The 19674-nt window shown below is 37.4% G+C and overlaps 1 protein-coding gene across 2 annotated transcripts in view; it reads left to right on the top strand.

The window, feature by feature from the left end:
* LOC141293956 (receptor-type tyrosine-protein phosphatase gamma) overlaps nt 1-17979 on the top strand; it is a 43799-nt gene extending 25820 nt beyond the window's left edge. For both annotated transcript variants that reach the window (XM_073826028.1, XM_073826029.1), the window contains exons 4-17: nt 1199-1295; nt 2893-2975; nt 3061-3195; nt 3280-3414; nt 5454-5626; nt 5706-5841; nt 5920-6066; nt 6699-6792; nt 9374-9450; nt 9726-9854; nt 9961-10107; nt 12200-12342; nt 13794-13929; nt 17330-17979. In XM_073826028.1, the coding sequence (XP_073682129.1) occupies nt 1199-1295; nt 2893-2975; nt 3061-3195; nt 3280-3414; nt 5454-5626; nt 5706-5841; nt 5920-6066; nt 6699-6792; nt 9374-9450; nt 9726-9854; nt 9961-10107; nt 12200-12342; nt 13794-13929; nt 17330-17476 (1779 nt within the window). In that variant the 3' untranslated portion in view covers nt 17477-17979. The remainder of the gene's footprint in view (nt 1-1198; nt 1296-2892; nt 2976-3060; nt 3196-3279; nt 3415-5453; nt 5627-5705; nt 5842-5919; nt 6067-6698; nt 6793-9373; nt 9451-9725; nt 9855-9960; nt 10108-12199; nt 12343-13793; nt 13930-17329) is intronic.
* The last annotated feature ends 1695 nt before the right edge of the window (nt 17980-19674 follow it).

The raw sequence follows: 19674 nt of genomic DNA, 5'->3' as shown, positions 1-19674 counted from the left end.
TTATGTCTAAAAACTCCCATCTCATTTTCTCCTCCAACTTCAAAATCATCCTCCATCGCTGCAGAAGTACCGACCCAGTGTTTATAAAGTGAACGTGCAAAGATCAAACGTCCTTTACAAAAAAAATGTAAAAACAGCAATGTAGGATGATTTTCAAGTTGGATGAGAAAATTAGATTTTCATGAGTTTTTCAACATACCCTAACTGTCTTGAACCGGAGTACACAGAGTACGCATGTACATCGCAGAGCTAGACAAGACCAGCATTTGAGGTTAAAAAGTATATAAATTGTACATTAAAAAAAAAAAATGCATTTTGGAAGTTTTCCTCAAAAAAACATAATTTCTTTATGATTGAAAAAAGAAAGACATGAAAATCTTGGATGACAAGGGGATGAGAAAATTATCTGTAAATGTTTGTTCTGGAAGTGAACTTCTCCTTTAATAAGCGTTCATGTAATTCGACCAGCAACATATACGCTATCACAGGTCACTCATGAATAGAATTGCCATTCCTGGACTGTCCTCATGTAAATGCTGGCTTACTCTGTGATGTTCTGTGAAGTGTCTCAGCTCTGCAGCGTTCTCAGAATGCTAGTGAGGTTAGTTCAGGTGCAGGTAACCAGAAACCGCACATGTGTGTGTGTGTGTGTGTGTGTGTGTGTGTGTGTGTGTGTGTGTGTGTGTGTGTGTGTGTGTGTGTGTGTGTGTGTGTGTGTGTGTGTGTGTGTGTGTCTGTGTGTGTGTGTGTGTGTGTGTGTGTGTGTGTGTGTGTGTGGATGAGAGACTTGTTGAAAACAGCCCCTGGTGGATTTTCAAACATCTTGTGGTTTTAAACAAGCTTGTCCACACACTCTTCAAACGCAATACAAACACACAACCGCACGCAGCCTGTTCTTATGTTTTCTTATGTCTTATGCATCACTTCAGCATCTCAGCACTTTTGTTGCGTGGTGTTAATAGAATGCGTCGAGCGCTTGTAGGTTTATTGAAAGATCTGTTGACAGCCTCAGGATGTTGGTTTTGCTGAACCGGCTGTACATGCAAACTAAAGTCAGTATTTGTGTTAATGCACACACATCTTCTATACTTATGTGTTCAAGTGTTTTTGGCCAGAATACTTTTCTGTAATATTATTTGTTTGAGAGGGGATTTCTGTATGATGCAAAATGATTGAAGATGTCTCGTGTGTGTTGTAGGAAGTGCAGCGCTGCACAGCAGACATGAAGATCACATCAGAACACTCCAATCATCCCGACAACAAGCACAAGAACAGATACATCAACATCATAGCCTGTGAGTCGCTCCTCATGAGCTCAAACACCTGAGCACGCTGCTGAACATATAATGCTTTTTAACAATGAAGAGTTTTCATTGCAAATTATTTTGTCAGCATGTTAATTTCAATTCAAATGTAATTCAACATTCACATACACTAATGTTCAATAGTTTTGAGTCAGCACCACTCTGGATAAATTGAGAATCAAACAAAAAGATTTTTTGTGTCAAATAGAGATCATGATTCTCCCTTGATTCTGAACTAAACAAAATACCATGTCATTTACTAGAGACTGTGACATAATATTAATTGCTGCAGTCTATTCAAAAATGTTTAATTAATTTAAAATTATTATTTTAAAAAATTGTTTGAATGAATGATTCAACAACCCACTCATAAATACTTCACCTGTTTCACTACTGAATAAATCGCTTTTTTGAATGAATCTCTTGAATGAATGATTCAATGACAAATCATTTTTTAACAGTCTACACCTAGTGGCGAAAGTGGAATCAACATTGTAGTCAACAAACATTATTTGAAGCAAAAATGACTTTCAAAAGATGATGTGTACTTTTTTAATTGATGGACATCAGCGTTTATATCCGAAGTAGAAATGGTTAAAAATGAAGCTGTTTCAAACCTAAACATGATAACTGCTCTTTGTGTGTCAGAAGAATGCACACACAGATTTCAATATTCTGGACACAGACAAATTGTTGTCATTTAGAAATAAGATTGCGTGGGTGTTTGAATCGAGATCGCAATCTTTTGATGATAAATCGTGCGATAAAACGCCCTTTAAATACATATTTTTAAAGGCCGTTTTCTCAAAATGAGTTTTTTCTCCTACACTGAGCCATAAATCTCCACTTCAGCAGCACTTACACACACCACACTTTACATTTGTGTTCCTGACTGTATCCTGAAGGTTTTTACAGAGGGATTTGTTCATATGGAATTTGCTTGATTTTATACAGCATTTTATTCCCCCAAATAAAGGTAAAAAAAATACATTGTTTCTCTCTGTTCTAATTTTTTTCTGAATTATGGAGTGACAATATGAAAATATGAATTCCCTCTAAAAACATTTGACTCTTATATGTCAAAAAAAAAAAAACAAGAATTTTGAAACTGACTTCATCCAGTGTTTAGATTTTTGTTCTAGAACTGTATGCAAACTAGCACATATTTCATTAAATCGTGCCTTGTTTGCATATTTAAACCTAACATTTTAGAAAACTTGTAATACAAAAAATGTTTGCAATTATCAATGTAATCAATCAACTGGGTAAGTAAGATGATAACTATTAGTTTTTGTTTTTACCCTATTCACCTGCAGTCTCGCCTTTAAAAAAAAATCTCTTCACTGGTAGTGTAAATTTCCAGAATCAGGGTTTGTCTCCATTTGCTTTAATGTCAGCAGCACCGGAAGATCTTGTAATCTAGCATGACTTGAGAATGAAGAGCATTTTCCACTTCCCTGAAGGAAACATTTAGTCAGAATTGTTTCAAAGTCTTCATGTTTGCATGTACACATCAGCTTTCACTGTGGACTCAGTTGTAGTCCAGACATCAGACGTGAATCTGACTGATCTCTTGTTGTTCCTCCAGACGACCACAGTCGAGTGAAGCTCAGGCCTCTGGCAGGAAAAGACTCCAAACACAGCGACTACATCAATGCCAACTACGTGGATGTGAGTGACGTTCAGAACGCAGCGCTGTGAGTCTGCTGTACGTATAATGAGTGGACTGTGATGTGTGTCTGTGTCTCCTCTACAGGGCTACAACAAACCCAAGGCCTACATCGCAGCTCAGGGTCCTCTCAAGTCCACATTCGAGGACTTCTGGCGGATGGTGTGGGAACAGAACACCGGCATTATAGTCATGATCACTAACCTGGTGGAGAAAGGCAGAGTGAGTAATAATGGCCCATCAGTTTCTCAATCACTGAATATCGTTTGGCATCTTATAACGGTGTGCTCTTGTTGCGTCTCACAGAGGAAATGCGACCAGTACTGGCCGACGGAGAACAGTGAGGAGTATGGAAATATCGTGGTGACTCTGAAGAGAACCAAAGTAATGGCGTGCTACACACTCCGCATCTTCGCCATCAGAAACACCAAAGTAAAGAAGGTAAACACACTTTCATGTCTCTGCTTACACTCCTTCTCAACTGCTGCTCAGTTTAACCCAAAGTCTTACGTCGTCCGCTAACGGGCCTGAACAAATCTGTCGTTACAAAAAGATCCACCAATACGCTCTTTATGCCAGAGTTCAGTGACATATTTAGTTAAACTGTGCTGGTTTAAGAAAATTATATTACTCTGCAAACACTTTTACACCATGAAAATAGTTAGCCGTTAAAATGCCAACCAACCAAACCAAAAGCCAAAAAACACACATATTATATTATATTACATATAATGGGTGGCATTATTTTCTATTAATGTGTTAGAAATGATTTTTAGTAATGAATAGCTGGTGCCAACCTTTATTAATTTTAATAGAGACATATTTTTAACCTTTCCACTGATTTATTTTCAGCCTCTTCTTGTTCTATTAGCAAACACACAAATTATTGACATAATAAATATCTTAAGTGTCTTCAGTAGCACAGCTATATTTGTAGCAATAGCCAACCATACATTGTATGGGTCAAAATGATCGATTTTTCTTTTATGCCAAAAAATCATTTGGATATTAAGTAAAGATCATGTTCCTTGAAGATATTTTGTAACTTTTCTACCATAAATATATCAAAACTTACATTTTAATTAGTAATATGCATTGCTAACAACTTCATTTGGACAACTTTTAAGGAGATTTTCTCAATATTTAGATTTTTTTGCACCCTCAGATTCCAGGTTTTCAAATAGTTGTATCTCAGACAAACATTGTCCTATTTTAACAAACCATACATCAATGGAAAGCCTATTTATTCAGTTTTTTATGTAAAAAATTAACCCTTATGACTGATTTTGTAGTCTAGGCTCACATATATGGAAATAGCACGTTCACTTTTTTTTCTATGTATTCTAAGATTTCAGTATAAATAGATTTTAGCTTTCAACTATGTATTATTAAAACTCTTCACTTATCCTGTTTTGTTATATTTGTCAAAACTCAACCATTGCCCGCATACACATGGACTGTTTTCTCACCTCATCGCACTTGAAAAGGCCCTCCGTTTCACAGAATGATCCACACAGTAACTGAGCACGCTTTGACCTGCTTCCCTTCACCTGTGAGAGGATTGTGGCGGTCTTGGGCATTAAAAGCCAGAGGGAAAAATCTTAAGAAGCTTATGCAAGGTCCTGGCCCTCAGAGCGTCAGTGAGAGTGATCTGCTCCCTCCGTAAACCTCTTTCATAATACACACAAACACACCAAGGCCACCGGCGGGTCTTTTTATAGCAGACACTTAGATATGAGTTTAGGTGCCACTGTTGTACAGCAGTGGAAAATGCATGTATGGCAATGCATGTTCAAACAAAATAAAATAAAATAAAAAAGACAGTACAGTACTATCACAAATCCGTGCTGTAAGTTTGAATGCAAAGTAAGAGTTACGTATGTGAAGATCTGAGGGATCTGATCGTATATTTTTGAGTTTATTTACCATGAGATACAGGCCCTGTTGAAAAAATCAGCATATGCTGGTTAGGTTTTGATGCTGGGATGCTGGTTTATGCTGGTCCTAACAGCTGAAAATGCATATCAGAGCAAAAACCAAGTCCTGAGGTCAAGATAACTGCCTGTAGAGCTCAGTGGCAGACTTGCGTTAAGGCGATGATCTAGAGAAGAGTTCAGAAACAAATCTGCTGCATTGAAGGTTGACAGAAGCATTCTCCATAATGGAAGACGATTGGAACAACTAGGACTCTAGAAAATGTCTGACAGAGATGGAGAGGTGAAAAGGTGAGGCAAAGAATGGCAGATAATTGCCAAATGCAGATGTGCAAAGATGGTCACATCAGACCCAAAAAGACTTGAGGCTGTAAAGGTGCTTCAACTATGGACTGAGTTAAGGGTATGAATACTTATGCAATCTACTTATTTCAGTGATTTACTTTTAATAAATTTGTAAAATTAGCAAATCTGTTTTTTTGCTTTGTCATTATTATGGTGTATAGCCAGGGCTTTGGCTCATTTTCTATCGTGTGTGTGTTGCAGGGTCAGAAGGGTAACGCTAAGGGCCGTCAGAGCGAGAGGACGGTTCTGCAGTATCACTACACTCAGTGGCCAGATATGGGCGTCCCTGAATACACCTTACCTGTGCTCACCTTCGTCAGGAAGTCCTCCGCCGCTCAGACTCCAGAGATGGGCCCCATGCTCGTACACTGCAGGTAAACACACACGGACATGGTTTAACGCCTAAAGAGAGCAATAAACAAACTGCTTGACGTCATTAATGTGTGTCCTCAGTGCCGGCGTGGGCAGGACAGGAACGTACATCGTGATCGACAGCATGCTGCAGCAGCTGAAGGATAAAGGCTCAGTCAATGTGCTGGGTTTCCTCAAACACATACGAACTCAGAGAAACTACCTGGTCCAAACGGAGGTGAGCCATCTGTCCTCATCCATCCCGTCGGTTGGCGTCGTCTCGCACGTCTCCTCACCTCTCTGCGTCTGTGTTTAGGAGCAGTATATCTTCATCCACGATGCCTTGATGGAAGCCATCCTTGGGAAGGAGACGGAGGTGCCCTCCGGTCAGCTGCACAGTTACGTCAACAGCATCCTGACGCCGGGCCCCGCGGGCAGAACACGGCTGGAGAAGCAGTTCAAGGTGGAGACCATCTCTTTCCTTAAGCAAAGCCACTTCCGCAAGCAGTTTGTTTTGGGAAGTTTGTCAGAACTGCAATGCATGACGCGTTCCCCGCATATCAGAAGAGATTTGAGTTTTAATGCATATTTATGCAGAGGAGAATTTTGAACCCTTGAAATCGGTTGTTGCTTTATCATTTCATAGCCGCTTAGGACACTGTGACTTACAGCCCAAGCCTGACAGCTTCTGTGCAGGACAAATGTCTGATATGTGGTTCGCCTGAGTTTCATGACTTTATAAAATATTTTATTGAGCCCTGAAATTCTCACTTTTTATGCTTCTTTTTGGTTCGGCTTCAGTACCTGAATATAAATCAGCATTAGATTTTATTTGATAGGCTGCAACTGCAGGACCATATTCCTTCCTGTTAAATTTCATGGTTGGATTTGAAGCACTTAATGTGATGCATTTTCTACTTGTTTGGTTCTAGTTGTTAAATACAAGGGGTCAGTTAGTTGTGCTTTGTTTTGTTTTGTTTTGTTTGTTTAGTTTTGTTGAGCCCTGAAGCTGCCATTTGGTAGACTGCAACTAGACCTTTTGTTGAATTCATAATGTTGAAGATGTCTTATGTAATAGTTGTACTTTCTTTTCAGTTGGTGACTCAGTGCAATGCGAGATTTGTGGAGTGCTTCAGTGCTCAGAAAGAATGCAACAAGGAGAAGAACCGCAACTCTTCTGTTGTGCCATGTGAGTAACATAACCTCATGGGTCATTCTCAACCATCAAATCAATCAGAGGCGCCCAGCTCAAATTTTTGATTTTGCTAATATTTATTCTGAAGAAAGACATGTATAGTGATGAATGGATATATATTTACTGAGTAATCCACTATTTTGTAGAGGGAGGTCAAAATGGCAATTTTCACCTGAGATTCAGAGTCAAGTTACAGGGGGTTTAAAATGACTTCAGAAAGATGGCAGCACCATTATCTTACTTTTACACAGAGATTGGTAGTTATATTAGTAAAATCTGTTGACTTTATCAATCTTTGTTGCATTATATGCCAATGGTGACCATTCAAAAATGGGGAAACAGCACTTTTCAGGTCTTTCTCCAAAGTGTGCATGCCTGTAACTCAAGAAGTATTAAAGATATCTTAAAGGTCCCATATTGTACACATTTCTGGAGGTTTATTTTAGTTGTTGATGTCCTTAAGAATATATATTTGCGGTATAAGTGCCAAAATCCATCTCAATATATTTTTACAGCTGCTTTTTTAGGAGCTCTGTCAAAAACAGGTCGATTTTGGCCCATCTAATTAATATCCATGAGCCTCTCTTCTGATTGGCCTGTTGTTTTCTGAGTGACGCACAGCCAGGCCAATCACAGGTAACTACGGTCATGTATGCTTTAGCCGAACCCAGAGCCATAGAGAGAGCCTAGCCTGCTGATACTCAACAGGATATTTCAGAATGATCATTAATGTTTTTTCTTTTTCAAACACCGAATGCAGTAAGCTACATAACTGTTGCTTTAGTAAAGCCCCTTTCACAATGCGCGCTGATTCCGGAAAATTACGGGAACGAGCGCTGTGTGAACAAAAGCCAGAACCATGAAGGCAGTGTTGTAGTGATGATGCACGTTATCATGCGACTCTTCACGACGAAAAAATACGTGCAAAGTGGAATGAAGCGGCGATCAGACTCAGCGCTGAAGCACAGTTTGTTCAGGTTAGTTTCAGTTTAGTGAAACGTACGCGTCGCATTACATCTCACATCCAAACGTCACATGTCTTTATGGGTTGTGTGTAAAGCACGCAAAGATTCAGGAAAACAACTGTGAATGAACCAAATCAAACAACTCCGGAACAAATCATGGGACACATTATCCCTGTATTTACCGGAATGGCTGTGTGAAAGAGGCTGAAGTTGACGTGCCACTGGTCTCTTATATTCACGTTGTTCGGAAGCCTGTGCAATGATGTAGTTTCGACATCTATTGACTGAACAGGGTTTTCTCCACTTGTTTTCGTGTTGTTGTTGCTTAGCAATGTTATGGACACGATATTGTCTGGGTTTGACAAAAGGAGGGTGTGACGTGGTTGGTGCTCAGGGTGGTGACTGAAGGCGGTGACTGAGTAGATCGGACGTCACATCGTTACGGAAGTCACAGCGGCTCGTGAAAATGAACAGCTACTTTAAGCAGGCTGTGTGCAGTTTACTGTGGATTGACTGTTTTGAAACTCATATGGTAGTTACATAGCCCCTAGACCTCAGTTATCATGAAAAAAGCCAGGAAATTTCGATTTTGACAATATGGGACCTTTAATGCCCTGTTAGATATTGGGTATAACTTTTCTTTTGGTGTCTTTATTTTTAATGCCCAATGAGATTCGGTTGACACAAAAGAAACAAGTCACATCTTTAGTTTTAACATTATTTGTTTATCCGACATTCCTCTTTAAAAGAAGTATCATATTTTTTCAAACTGACCCACATTTGGTTTCTGACCATTGAAAATGTGTACATTTTAACAATTTACTCCTGAAGCCATATTGACATTCCAATATCTTTGGAACCGAATCTCATAGGCCATTAAAAATAAAGATGCCAAAAGGAAAGTTTGTTAAGACCCAATATCTAACAGGGCATTAAGATATCTTTAAAACTTCTTGAGTTACAGACATGCACACTTTGGAGAAAAAACATGAAAAGTGCTGTTTCCCCATTTTTGAATGGTCACCATTGACACCTAATGCAACAAAGATTGTTAAAGTCAACAGATTTTACTAATATAATTATTGGTCTCTGTGTAAAAGTAAGATAATGATGCTGCCATCTTTCTAAAGTCATTTTTCCCCCCTGTAACTTGACTCTGAATCTAAGGTGAAAATTGTCATTTTGACCTCCCTCTACGAAATAGCGGATTACTCAGTAAATATTCATCCATGACATTTAATATTTTGGCTTTCATCACTACACATGTCTATCTTTTCTCAGAAAAACATTAGCAAAATCAAAAATTTAAGCCTGAGAAGTTTTTGAAATTTGGTTGATTCCTAATGCAAATATAATAGCACGCCCATTTATTTATTGTGCATTGTTGAGTATTTATGTTTTACTGTGGCGTCTGGGTGTAATGTGGCCATTGTCCTTTCTGGAAAAATGATGTTTTGTTCTTTTTCTCATATCTTGGTCAGTTCTGCCTGATGTTCTAGTATCCAAACTGCTGCACAGATTGACCGATTGCGCTTGTTTGAGCTAATGAGTTCTCATCACTGACCCGCTCTTTTATTCTGCTTCCTGATTGGCTGTTTTTGTCCCCTCAGCGGAAAGAGCACGTGTTGGTCTCGCACCGTTGCCCGGGATGAAGGGCACCGATTACATCAATGCATCTTATATAATGGTGAGCGGAACTCAGCACTCGCTGTTCTGTTTTACGCTCATAAGAGCGAACGTTTAACAGCACCTGTGCACTCTTTTTAAATAGTACAGAGAAAAAGTTTTTATTTGTGGATAACAGGTCAATGAGAAAAAAGGCATAATAGAATTACACACAACTTCACATTGTCATTTTGTCTTTTATACTTCTAAGGATAATATTGGAGCTACTGAAATTAAGTATATAGGGTGGGTAAGTTGAGTCATTTTTGATACGCTCTACTGTTTCTTGTACGTTAGGGCTACTACCGGAGCAATGAGTTCATCATTACCCAGCATCCCTTGCCTCACACCACTAAAGATTTCTGGAGGATGATCTGGGACCACAACGCTCAAATCATCGTCATGTTACCAGACAACCAGGGCCTGGTGGGTATTCAGAGTTAGTCTTGAGTGATGGGTTTCCTCTCAGGAGGAACTGTGGGAGTGTGTCGTAGGAGCGCCAGTGTTCAGTCAGCGGTGTGTGTTCCCGCAGGCGGAGGATGAGTTCGTGTATTGGCCGAGTCGAGAGGAAGCCATGAACTGTGAGGCGTTTACAGTCACTCTCATCAGTAAAGACAGACTCTGCCTCTCCAATGAGGAGCAGATCATCATTCACGACTTCATCCTGGAGGCCACACAGGTCTGACACTTTAGAGGAGAAGATTTACATTTGAACGATCAATCAGTTATTTTTATTTGGGTCCTCACTGACAACTTTTCACAAAATAAATTAGTAAACGTTATCAACGAAAACGGTGTTTATTATGCCTAACCCTCGCACATAATTAACGACACTTTTCCCTAAATTTGAAATACAAGATCAACAAAGTTACATAAAACATTTACCAAAATGCACTGCAAAAAATGCCTTTCTTGTTTCCAGCTAAAATATCCAAAAAGTCTTAAATAAAAAAAGGATTTTCTAGACGAGTAAAAAATATTGTCTTGTTTTCAGAAAAAAACAAGTCAAAATTAAGTGTGTTATGCAATATAATCTGCCAATGGAATAAGAAAAATAATCTTGTTTTCTGTTTTAAATTTTTTATTTTTTTGTTCTACATTGGTTCTTACCCCTACTTTTTTAAACATATACTTTCCTCTTAGGTTATACTGACTTTCTGGTATTTTAAACGGCCTCCGAATACAATTTGGAAGTAAATTATTATAAACTTTGTACATTATCTGTGCTGTATATAAATCAACTAAATCATGTAATTTAATAAACATGATTGGTTCGTAATAATCAGCCCTTTTAATAATCCCTATAGCTTTCTTTTCTAACGTATCTATTGAATTTATATTATTTTTATATGTATGATAAGTAATGTAAGGAACTATGAGCACACTATGCAATATGTAATATAGTTTTTTTCAATCAAAATATGTTTTATTCTATTCAATATTATAATAGATTTGGACATTTTTGTTTTTACATAATAAATATGTGGCTTCCAACATAATTTATAAACAATTATAACAACCAAAAGTTTATTTTATAACAACGTATATAATGTCATTAATTATATGTAATTCATCTAATACGGTTGTTTTATTCGTAATAATATTATAATATAATAAGTGTTTTTGAAAAAAAAGTCTCTTATACTCACTAAGACTCCATTTATTAGATAAAAACAGCTCAGCAGTTCAGTACAACAGTATTAAGTTGTGAACTATTATTATCATTTAAAATAATTTCCAGCATCATTACTTCAGTCTTCGTGCCACATGATCCTCAGAAATCATTCTAATATGCTGATTTCATGCTCAAATATATTTTAGCTTATTATTTTTCAGTTATTATTATACATAAAACATTGTAATGTTTTTTAATTACGCTTTTTTTTCAGAATTCTTTAATGAAAGAAAAGTTAAGCAGCATTCATTTGAATATAAATATTTTGTAACATTATAAATGTCTCTGCTGTCACCTTTGATCCATTTAATTCATTGTTGCTGGAGTAAAGTGCTAATTTCCAAAAAAAAAAAAAAAACTTTTGTGCAGTACAGTATGTAAATAAATAGTTCATATATGTAGTTTATATAAATGTTTATGGGCCAAAATGGAAAAGGGTTTAAGCATGAAAACAATAAGAGTAATTCTGCTTTAAACTATTTAATATAATTGCATTTTTGTTTTTGTATTTCTGAGCAAAAAATAAATATCCTACTTTTTTTTCCTAAATTACAGATAAAACCCATTAAAATGTCATTCAGTTTCAATCTTGTCAGGAATATTTACATCAAAAATCAATTTATAACATATTACAAGATTAAATACTTTCACCCCAAATACTAATTAGTTATAATTCTACTCTTTGTTTTTATTTGCCACTATCCTAGATTTTGACCATTTGTCAGTAAGAAGTTTTTACTGGTTTAAAACACAATAGAATGTAATATGCTCCCTTATTCTTTTATATATTTTAATTTGTAGAAGTCAGAATGAACATGTTGTTTGGATTTTTACATCAATATTGTGTTACACTGAATGACAATCTAACATTATTTCAACCAAATGTTGACATTTTATTCTCCAAAACCTTCAAAGTAGACACTTTACTTACGTCTAATGTGCTTTCTATGGACATACAGTCACTTTTGTAAATTTAATTTTAAAATGGACGTCTTAACGTCTGTGACCCTAGTATTACAGTAATATGATAATATTTATAATAGAATTGTTTTGGTTCTAAATGATTATCTCTCTGTCTGATTCTTTCTCTTTTCAGGACGATTATGTTTTAGAAGTCCGTCATTTTCAGTGCCCCAAATGGCCGAACCCCGACGCTCCCATTAGCAGCACCTTTGAGCTCATCAACGTCATTAAAGAAGAGGCCATGACCAGAGATGGAGCCACTATAGTGCATGACGAGTGAGTGATCATCTTTTATGAACAAAAAGGCCTCTTGTCATTTTTAGCTTGGCTTAGAAAACCTCAATGTGAAGTGAAAACATCCTCTGGATTGAGAGTTTGGTTCTGGTTCAATCACAGTTTGCAAATCTCAGACTATATCTGCTGCAGGATGGAGCACATCAGAGCTCTAATTCAACAACTTCTGTTTTGTGATTTGAGGCTTGTCGGCTTTGCCAAGACATTCTTTTAGTACCTAATAGAAGTAATCCAGCCTCATAGATCGTCTCTAGATGAATCATCCTCATGTTCAGCTCGTTCGACGGAAGCTTCAATTGAGCGGCAGCAAAAGACCTTCCGCTTTAGACTACACAGAGTTCAGATTCCTTCCAGACAGGAGCGGCTCTCCGTCAAACAGCAGATAGACACTGAGCAGAAATAGCAGATCTCTGCCTCTGCTTTCTGACAGACGAGCGCATCTCCGGCTCTGACGAACGCCACGCTCATTAAGACTCTTAGGGTGATGCCATCGTAACATTACACATTTGATCAAGCTCAATTAGTCCACAATGTTCCTCAGATGAGGCAAGCAGGCCTCATTAACATAATGAATAAACATGAAGGGGCCATTGTTCGAGGTTTTGTTGCAAAGTGATGTCTCCTGATGTTAGGGAACACTGGTTAGAGCTCATTAGATCACAGCACCTAAGGGTGTCAAACAATGGAAACAGTAATCGATTCTATTCTTATAGAATTAGATCTAGAGTTTATGGTGGGAAACAGTGCACTTCTGTCAGAGAGAGACACAGAGAAGACCAACAAGACAGAACCTGACCTGGACCACATCATCTATACACAGAAATCTGGAGAAATAATAAGCCTCCTCTGATATAGATTGAATAATTTTAGCAATTCTCATTTACTACTTAAATTTACAACATTTTAAAAACATAAAATATTAAATCAATTAAGCACAGAATCGACTTTGCACTGCTGTCATGGATCGTGTCAAGCATCAGACAAATTTGCACGTGCATTTGGAAAAGCAGATGTTTTGGAAAGTGCTACGCCAAATTTCTCTGCCATCTAGTGGTTTAGAGGAAAATAATATCAAGGTGCCTTTACCCCAGGACACCTTTAGCCCCTTCAAACCCTATATTTGTTCATTACATGCTTTGTCTTATCGGTCTTATTTAGCATGAGTTTTTGGTAATCTGTTAACAAAAAAAATATAACTTAATCTGTCTTTTTCCTAGCATTTTTATATCAGTTAACATTTTTGGTAATTTAAATAAAATAAAATAAAAATATATTAGATGAAAAACTTCAAAAAGAAAAAAAAACTAGAAATGTTGCCTTGGCATTTAAGTGGAATGAGGTGGATATACATTTCTAAAACTGAAATAACGATAAAGTTAAATATTCATAAACCAATCAAAATGAGCAAAATCTGTAATTGTGTGTGTGTCCAGGTTCGGTGCGGTGTCCGCTGGCATGTTCTGTGCTCTCACCTCTCTGTCACAGCAACTGGAGAGCGAAGGAGCTGTGGGAGTCTATCAGGTGGCCAAGATGATCAACCTCATGAGACCAGGAGTCTTCACCGACATCGTAAGTCTTCATTCTCGTGTCTGCAGGTCACATCTGAAGCTCTAGATCACATCAGATAGAACTCATTCACTCACACAAACCTAAATGACTGTCTTCCTCATGCACGACACAAACAACAAATATACATTGGTGGACAAAATGGTCAGAACAGTAGTATTTTCAGCAGCTAAACATGGTTTTAAATCAGTTATGTCTAACTTTTGCTGTAGTGTTTCAGTCGGTAATATCAGTTTACATTTCCAAACATTCATTTTGGCATTAACTGTAATAATCCAGTGAGATTTTCGGTTGACAACAGCCAGTGCTCCACACAGAGATCTGGGCCCGTATTCACAAAACAGCTTAAGGCTAAAAGTAGCTCATAACTCGGCGATTTAGGAGAAAATCTTAAAAATAAAGGGCGCGTCGGTCTGAAATGTAGGACTCCTAATTTTCTGCTCTAAGAGTATTTCACAAAGTGTTTTAGTTCTAAAACTAGCTCCTAAATCTGTGAAATGACTCCTAAGTCACTAAGACCAAATCACAAACTGTCCCTACTTGCTGAAAAAAAATTATCCCAGAAATTCTAATGGTTTCCACTACAAATACCTTTACAAATCACTTCTAACCATTAAAACATGTTTTCCTGTAGTGTGTTTTGGGACATGTTCCATTAGGATTTAGTTTTGGCGACCGATTACCAGCAGAGACCAACAGGCTCAATTACAGTTTCCATTATAACCAGTAAAATCATTAAAAAATCTAAATCCGCCTTCAGAATGTAAACATTTTAGAAACATGCTGCATTTATTTGCATCTCTTTTTTTGGGTTTTGGAGGTTATCCCAAATCCATATTTTCCTTTGATTTTATTCTTGTTTTCATTAACAAGTTGGGCAAGAACTAACAGCTGAGCTTGCTTACAGGTTTTTTTTTTTAAGTTTGCATGTCTTACTATCAGCCATGATTATTCTGCTCTGTTAATTAAAAGGCTGTTTATATGTATATCCACTAATTGTTTGTGAGAAGCACACATGTAAGAGGCTGACTATAGCTAAACATTTACTTCAATTAATGACACTTGGCCTGCATTTAAAAAATATTTATTTGAATGTGGCAGCATTTTTATTTTTAAACCTTTATTTGAATATAACATAATATTGCGCTCTACAATATTTCTCTGAATAAATCTCTGACAGAAACCCCTCTCCTATCAGCCAATCACTGTGTGCATAGTTAATGAGCATGCTGACATCATCCATAGCTATGAGCTAAACCCCGCCCTCACTCTTAGCTTAAGACTTCTCTCTATTCCTTAGTAAAAGTTGGTCTCAGCAGCTCTGTGAATAGGTTTTAAGAGAAAACTCTCAGCTTAAAACTTTTACTGCTATTTAGGAGAACTCTTAGCAGTAAGATAAAATGTTTGGTGAATACTGGCCCTGATCTCATCATCTAAATCCAGAAGAACTGTGGCAACATCTCCAAAATGCTTCAAGAAACCTTCTTGCAAAGCTACCTGAAAAACTAGGCTCAAGCGCACATAGGGCAAAAGCTGCTTTGAATGCAAAGGATGGTAACACCAAATGTTGATTTAATTTAGTTAATAGAAGTTAATTGATAAAGAAAATCTATTCATGACATTATTTTTGACAGCATAACGAGAGCCTAATAGTGTGAACAGTACTGTAGTCTTTGCAGGTCAGTTTCTTGAAGCATCTTGGAGATGTTGCCACAGTTCTTCTGGATTTAGTCTGTCTCAGTTTGTTCTGTTTCTTCGTGTCATTCCAGACAGACTGGATTTAGATGATGAGACAAAAATCCCACTGGATTATTACAATTAATGGCAAAATGAGTGTTTGGAAATGTAAAAATGATATTACCCATTGAAACACTACAACAAAAGATAGACATAACTCAATTAAAACCATTTTAGCTGGTGAAAATACTACTGTTCTGATCATTTTGGCCACCACTGTATATGTGTTGTTTTTGTGTGAAAGAAATGTTTCTAAAAATTAAATAAACTAAACAATAACTTGATCTGTCTTTTCAGCATCAGTTAACATTTTTGGTAATTGAAATAAAATAAAATAAAATAAAATAAAATAAAAAATATTAGATGACAAAAAAAAAAAAAAGAATACAAAAAACTAGAAATGTTGCCTTGGCATCAAAGTGGAAAAAGCTTGATATACATTTAAAACTAAATAAAAAATAAATTACTGCTGTAGAAAATACTACTGTTCTAATAATTTGGACAACCACATTTCACACACTTCAATGTTTTACCCAAACGAAAATTATCAGCAAGCAATATTTTACAGAAAAAAACTAATTTAGTTTTACAACTACTTAATTTGTTTCCGAATTAGACATTAGTACAACATTAGTAGCACAATCTAACTAAAACAAGAGAATGAATTAATATAATGTGGCCACCAATTTGATCCCAAATTTCATTTATTGCTGAATTAGAGCAAATCAGTTCAATGTGGCCATTCTTTTTACTGAAATGAGAGAAAATGTGGCAGTGCATTCATACCCTAGACTTCATTTGTATTCAAATTTGAAGAAATTAGGTCAGTGTGGCCATGATTGAACTAAAACATGGGAAAACACACATGTTTGTGTACACAACTCAACAAATTAGTACAACATAGCCATAATTTAACTAAAAAGAGAAAGCAAATTAATTAAATCTGTTTCTTGCATTTTATGCTCAAGGCTTTTTTTATTAGTATTTCTTTATTAATATCAAGAAAATATATAATTGTATCAGTTGTATCCGTTACACTGAGCCATCCAGCAGCTCCCACTCCAGTCCAGCAGGTGTCAGGGATGTTCTCCTGCTGCTTCTGACATTTCCACACATCAAGATGGAAGATGAATGTCTGCCACCTGCTGGACTGGAGCTGAAGAGCCACATCTACAGTACTGTGCACAGCAGAACTGGAGAATCTACATCAGAGGTGTCTGTTCCTGGAGATCTACCATCCTACAAAGATCAGCTCCAACCCTGATCAAACACACATGAACCAGCTGATTCATCTCTTAGGTAGCACTTGATGATTACAGACTAAGCCAGGATTAGGCCATAGTTCAATAAGGACAATTAAGTCATTTTTATAAACATGCTTGCAAAAAAACCCTACTGGTGTGCATCTTGAGACAAAACAAAGGCACTGATTTATTTTAAGATCAAACTGTGCAATTTTATTTCAGTTGAAACAACTCAGACGTACATTTTAGTCTAGAACTAGGCTTAGCCTTGTCTGTGAAAGCGAGGGTACAAATATCCTTCTTTTTGGTAAGGGCTGGAACTGAAGGGGTACTGCTGTGATCTACATAGACACATGTCTGTTTGTTGTACTTTTTCTGAAGTTAGTCTCCATTGTGAAGTCGTGTGTGATTTGTGTTTTCAGGAACAGTACCAGTACCTTTACAAAGCTATGCTCAGCCTGATAAGCACTAAAGAGAACGGATCGAGCCCCGTGTCCCTGGACAGAAACGGCAGCGTGGCCCTGTCGGACGAGTCGGATCCGGCCGAAAGCATGGAGTCGCTCGTCTGAAGAGAGGCACTTACTCTAACTTTGTAAAACTTCAAGGACTAAGACAGACTTTTTCTGAGGCCTTTTTCGCCAGAACTCTTGGTTAAAAGAATAACCTGATTACTTTTTTACACTGATAAAAAGTTTTTGATATTTATTTTTTCGCCATTTTATGTCTTAATGTTATCCTACTGAACATTTGCAGCGACGTTTTTGAGTTGACGACAAACGAAACGAAACACAGTTCTGTCTAGTTTGCACTATGAGAATATCAGTGTTACTGCCTACTCCACCAAGCCCTCGCTTCACACCCCACAGACGCCGGAAACCCAAGCTTCGCCAACCCCACAGACGCCGGAAACCCGGCCAGATTCAAGAGCGCACGAGCGACACGGATTCTGTTTTGATTCTCGTTTGCTTCGATCATTTCACCAAACCCCAAACACTATATCTACTCATTACGCTTCTAGTTAAACCCATATTTACTTTCAGAAGGTGGTATTAAAACAGCTACTGTGAACTTTTGTATGATTCATATTCTGCTTTTAATATATATGACTATATGGTATATCATGATAACGTGTGCTTTTGTAAATGTTAACCGTCTGAGTCTGCGTGACTCCTCTAGCGCCCCCTGCTGGTTTGAGTTCTCTTCACGCTGCCAGCTGCTGCTTCTCGAGTGCGTCTCCGCATCTAACCATAGCTCGTTCTGTTCATTTTGTAATTTTATACTGCTCTACTTCGTCCTGGGTTTTTTTTAATGCTCCGCTGACATCCGTCCCATAACTCTGAGAACAATGTATACAAGTCTCTCGATGCCTTCTGTACAGTCTCATTCCACCTCGCAGGTGTGTGTGTGATATAGGTGTGTGTCGTGTTTGACTAGAAACTCGTAGTCCGAGCACTTCTTCACTAAACGGACCTCTTCTGCGTCTGTCATTTCTTGACTATAACGTCATCAACGGTTGTCATACAGCACAAAGGCCTTGCTATCAAAACATTAGAATCCGTCCGAACGCTTCACAAACTGGGCACCCATTAATTTTTACCAAAGACTACAACTGTCATGAAACGTGAGAACGTTTTATTTTGATCATTGGGTAAAGCAGTTTTCAGAAGAATGTTTTCGGTAGTGTCCACAGGCAAAATAGACTTTTTAGTTTTTCGTCTGAATTGCTTCACTAAAACTCGTCTGACAGGTCACCTTTTTGAGAATGTATGCTATTACTGATTTCTTTCCATGTGAAGAGGAAAGCTGTTGAATTTTTGTCTTTTGAAATGCTTTAGAAAGGTTTCTCCTAAGAAAATGAAGTCACCTCTCTCCAACATTTGGGGTAATATTCTGACTTCGCCTGGAAGATCATTGGAGCTGACAAGATGCATTTCTAACATTGACGTCCTGTGGTGTCCCTTTATTCCTTTCCTTATTCCCTCCAGCGTTATTTGTGGTTTGCATTATAATGTTCAGAAATGTACATATGTTCCGTTGCTTCATTAACTCATCAGTCTCTGAAAAGCTTTGTATCCTGACATATAGCTGCAATTGCAAACGTTATATTTTCATATGAATGGGTTTTGTTTTCAGTTTTGTGCCCGAATCCTTCAGACGATGGTTGACATCACATTCCAAACACAACAATCATAAACGCAGGCAGTGATTGTGGTATTTCTTCTCTTTTCTTTCTGTTTCCCCCTAAAAAAAATCTGTTTCACTGTCCAGAAGTGCAATAGGATAGATCTTGTAAGTCCAAGAATACGTTGTCCCATACAAAGCAGGTGGGTGTCTCCATTATATCCACTTTTTCTAATCTGGAATAACACACAAAGGATTTTTCTTCTTCTGTTTTTTTTTTTTTTTTTTTTTCGTTGAAAGCTATATCAAAGCATTCTATTATAGTGTTATTTAATATGTAAATTGTATTGCTATACATAAAATAAAATATGAGTTTTGATGTACTTTAAGTATATCTCCATGTTGGTCATTGTGTGGAGTGAGTCTGAGATGATCTGTGATCAACATTTGCATCAAAGTTTGCCACAGGCATCTGCGAGTTCACGTTTGTCATTTTCAGTAAGTGTTCTGTCATGCAGAAGTATAACATCGCCTCTCTGTGGTCTTTCTGGCAGGAGTTGTGCTGTTTTTCCTCTCTGACTCTCGTCTGAATGCTCCTAATTGCTGTAATTATTACAAGGCCTGATTTAGCTTTTCTCAGATATAG

The sequence above is a fragment of the Garra rufa genome, chromosome 20 (genome assembly GCF_049309525.1).
Source record: "Garra rufa chromosome 20, GarRuf1.0, whole genome shotgun sequence".
Taxonomy (NCBI): Eukaryota; Metazoa; Chordata; class Actinopteri; order Cypriniformes; family Cyprinidae; genus Garra; species Garra rufa.
Note: the sequence above shows the minus strand (reverse complement) of the source record. Positions and strands in the feature narration are given on the sequence as shown.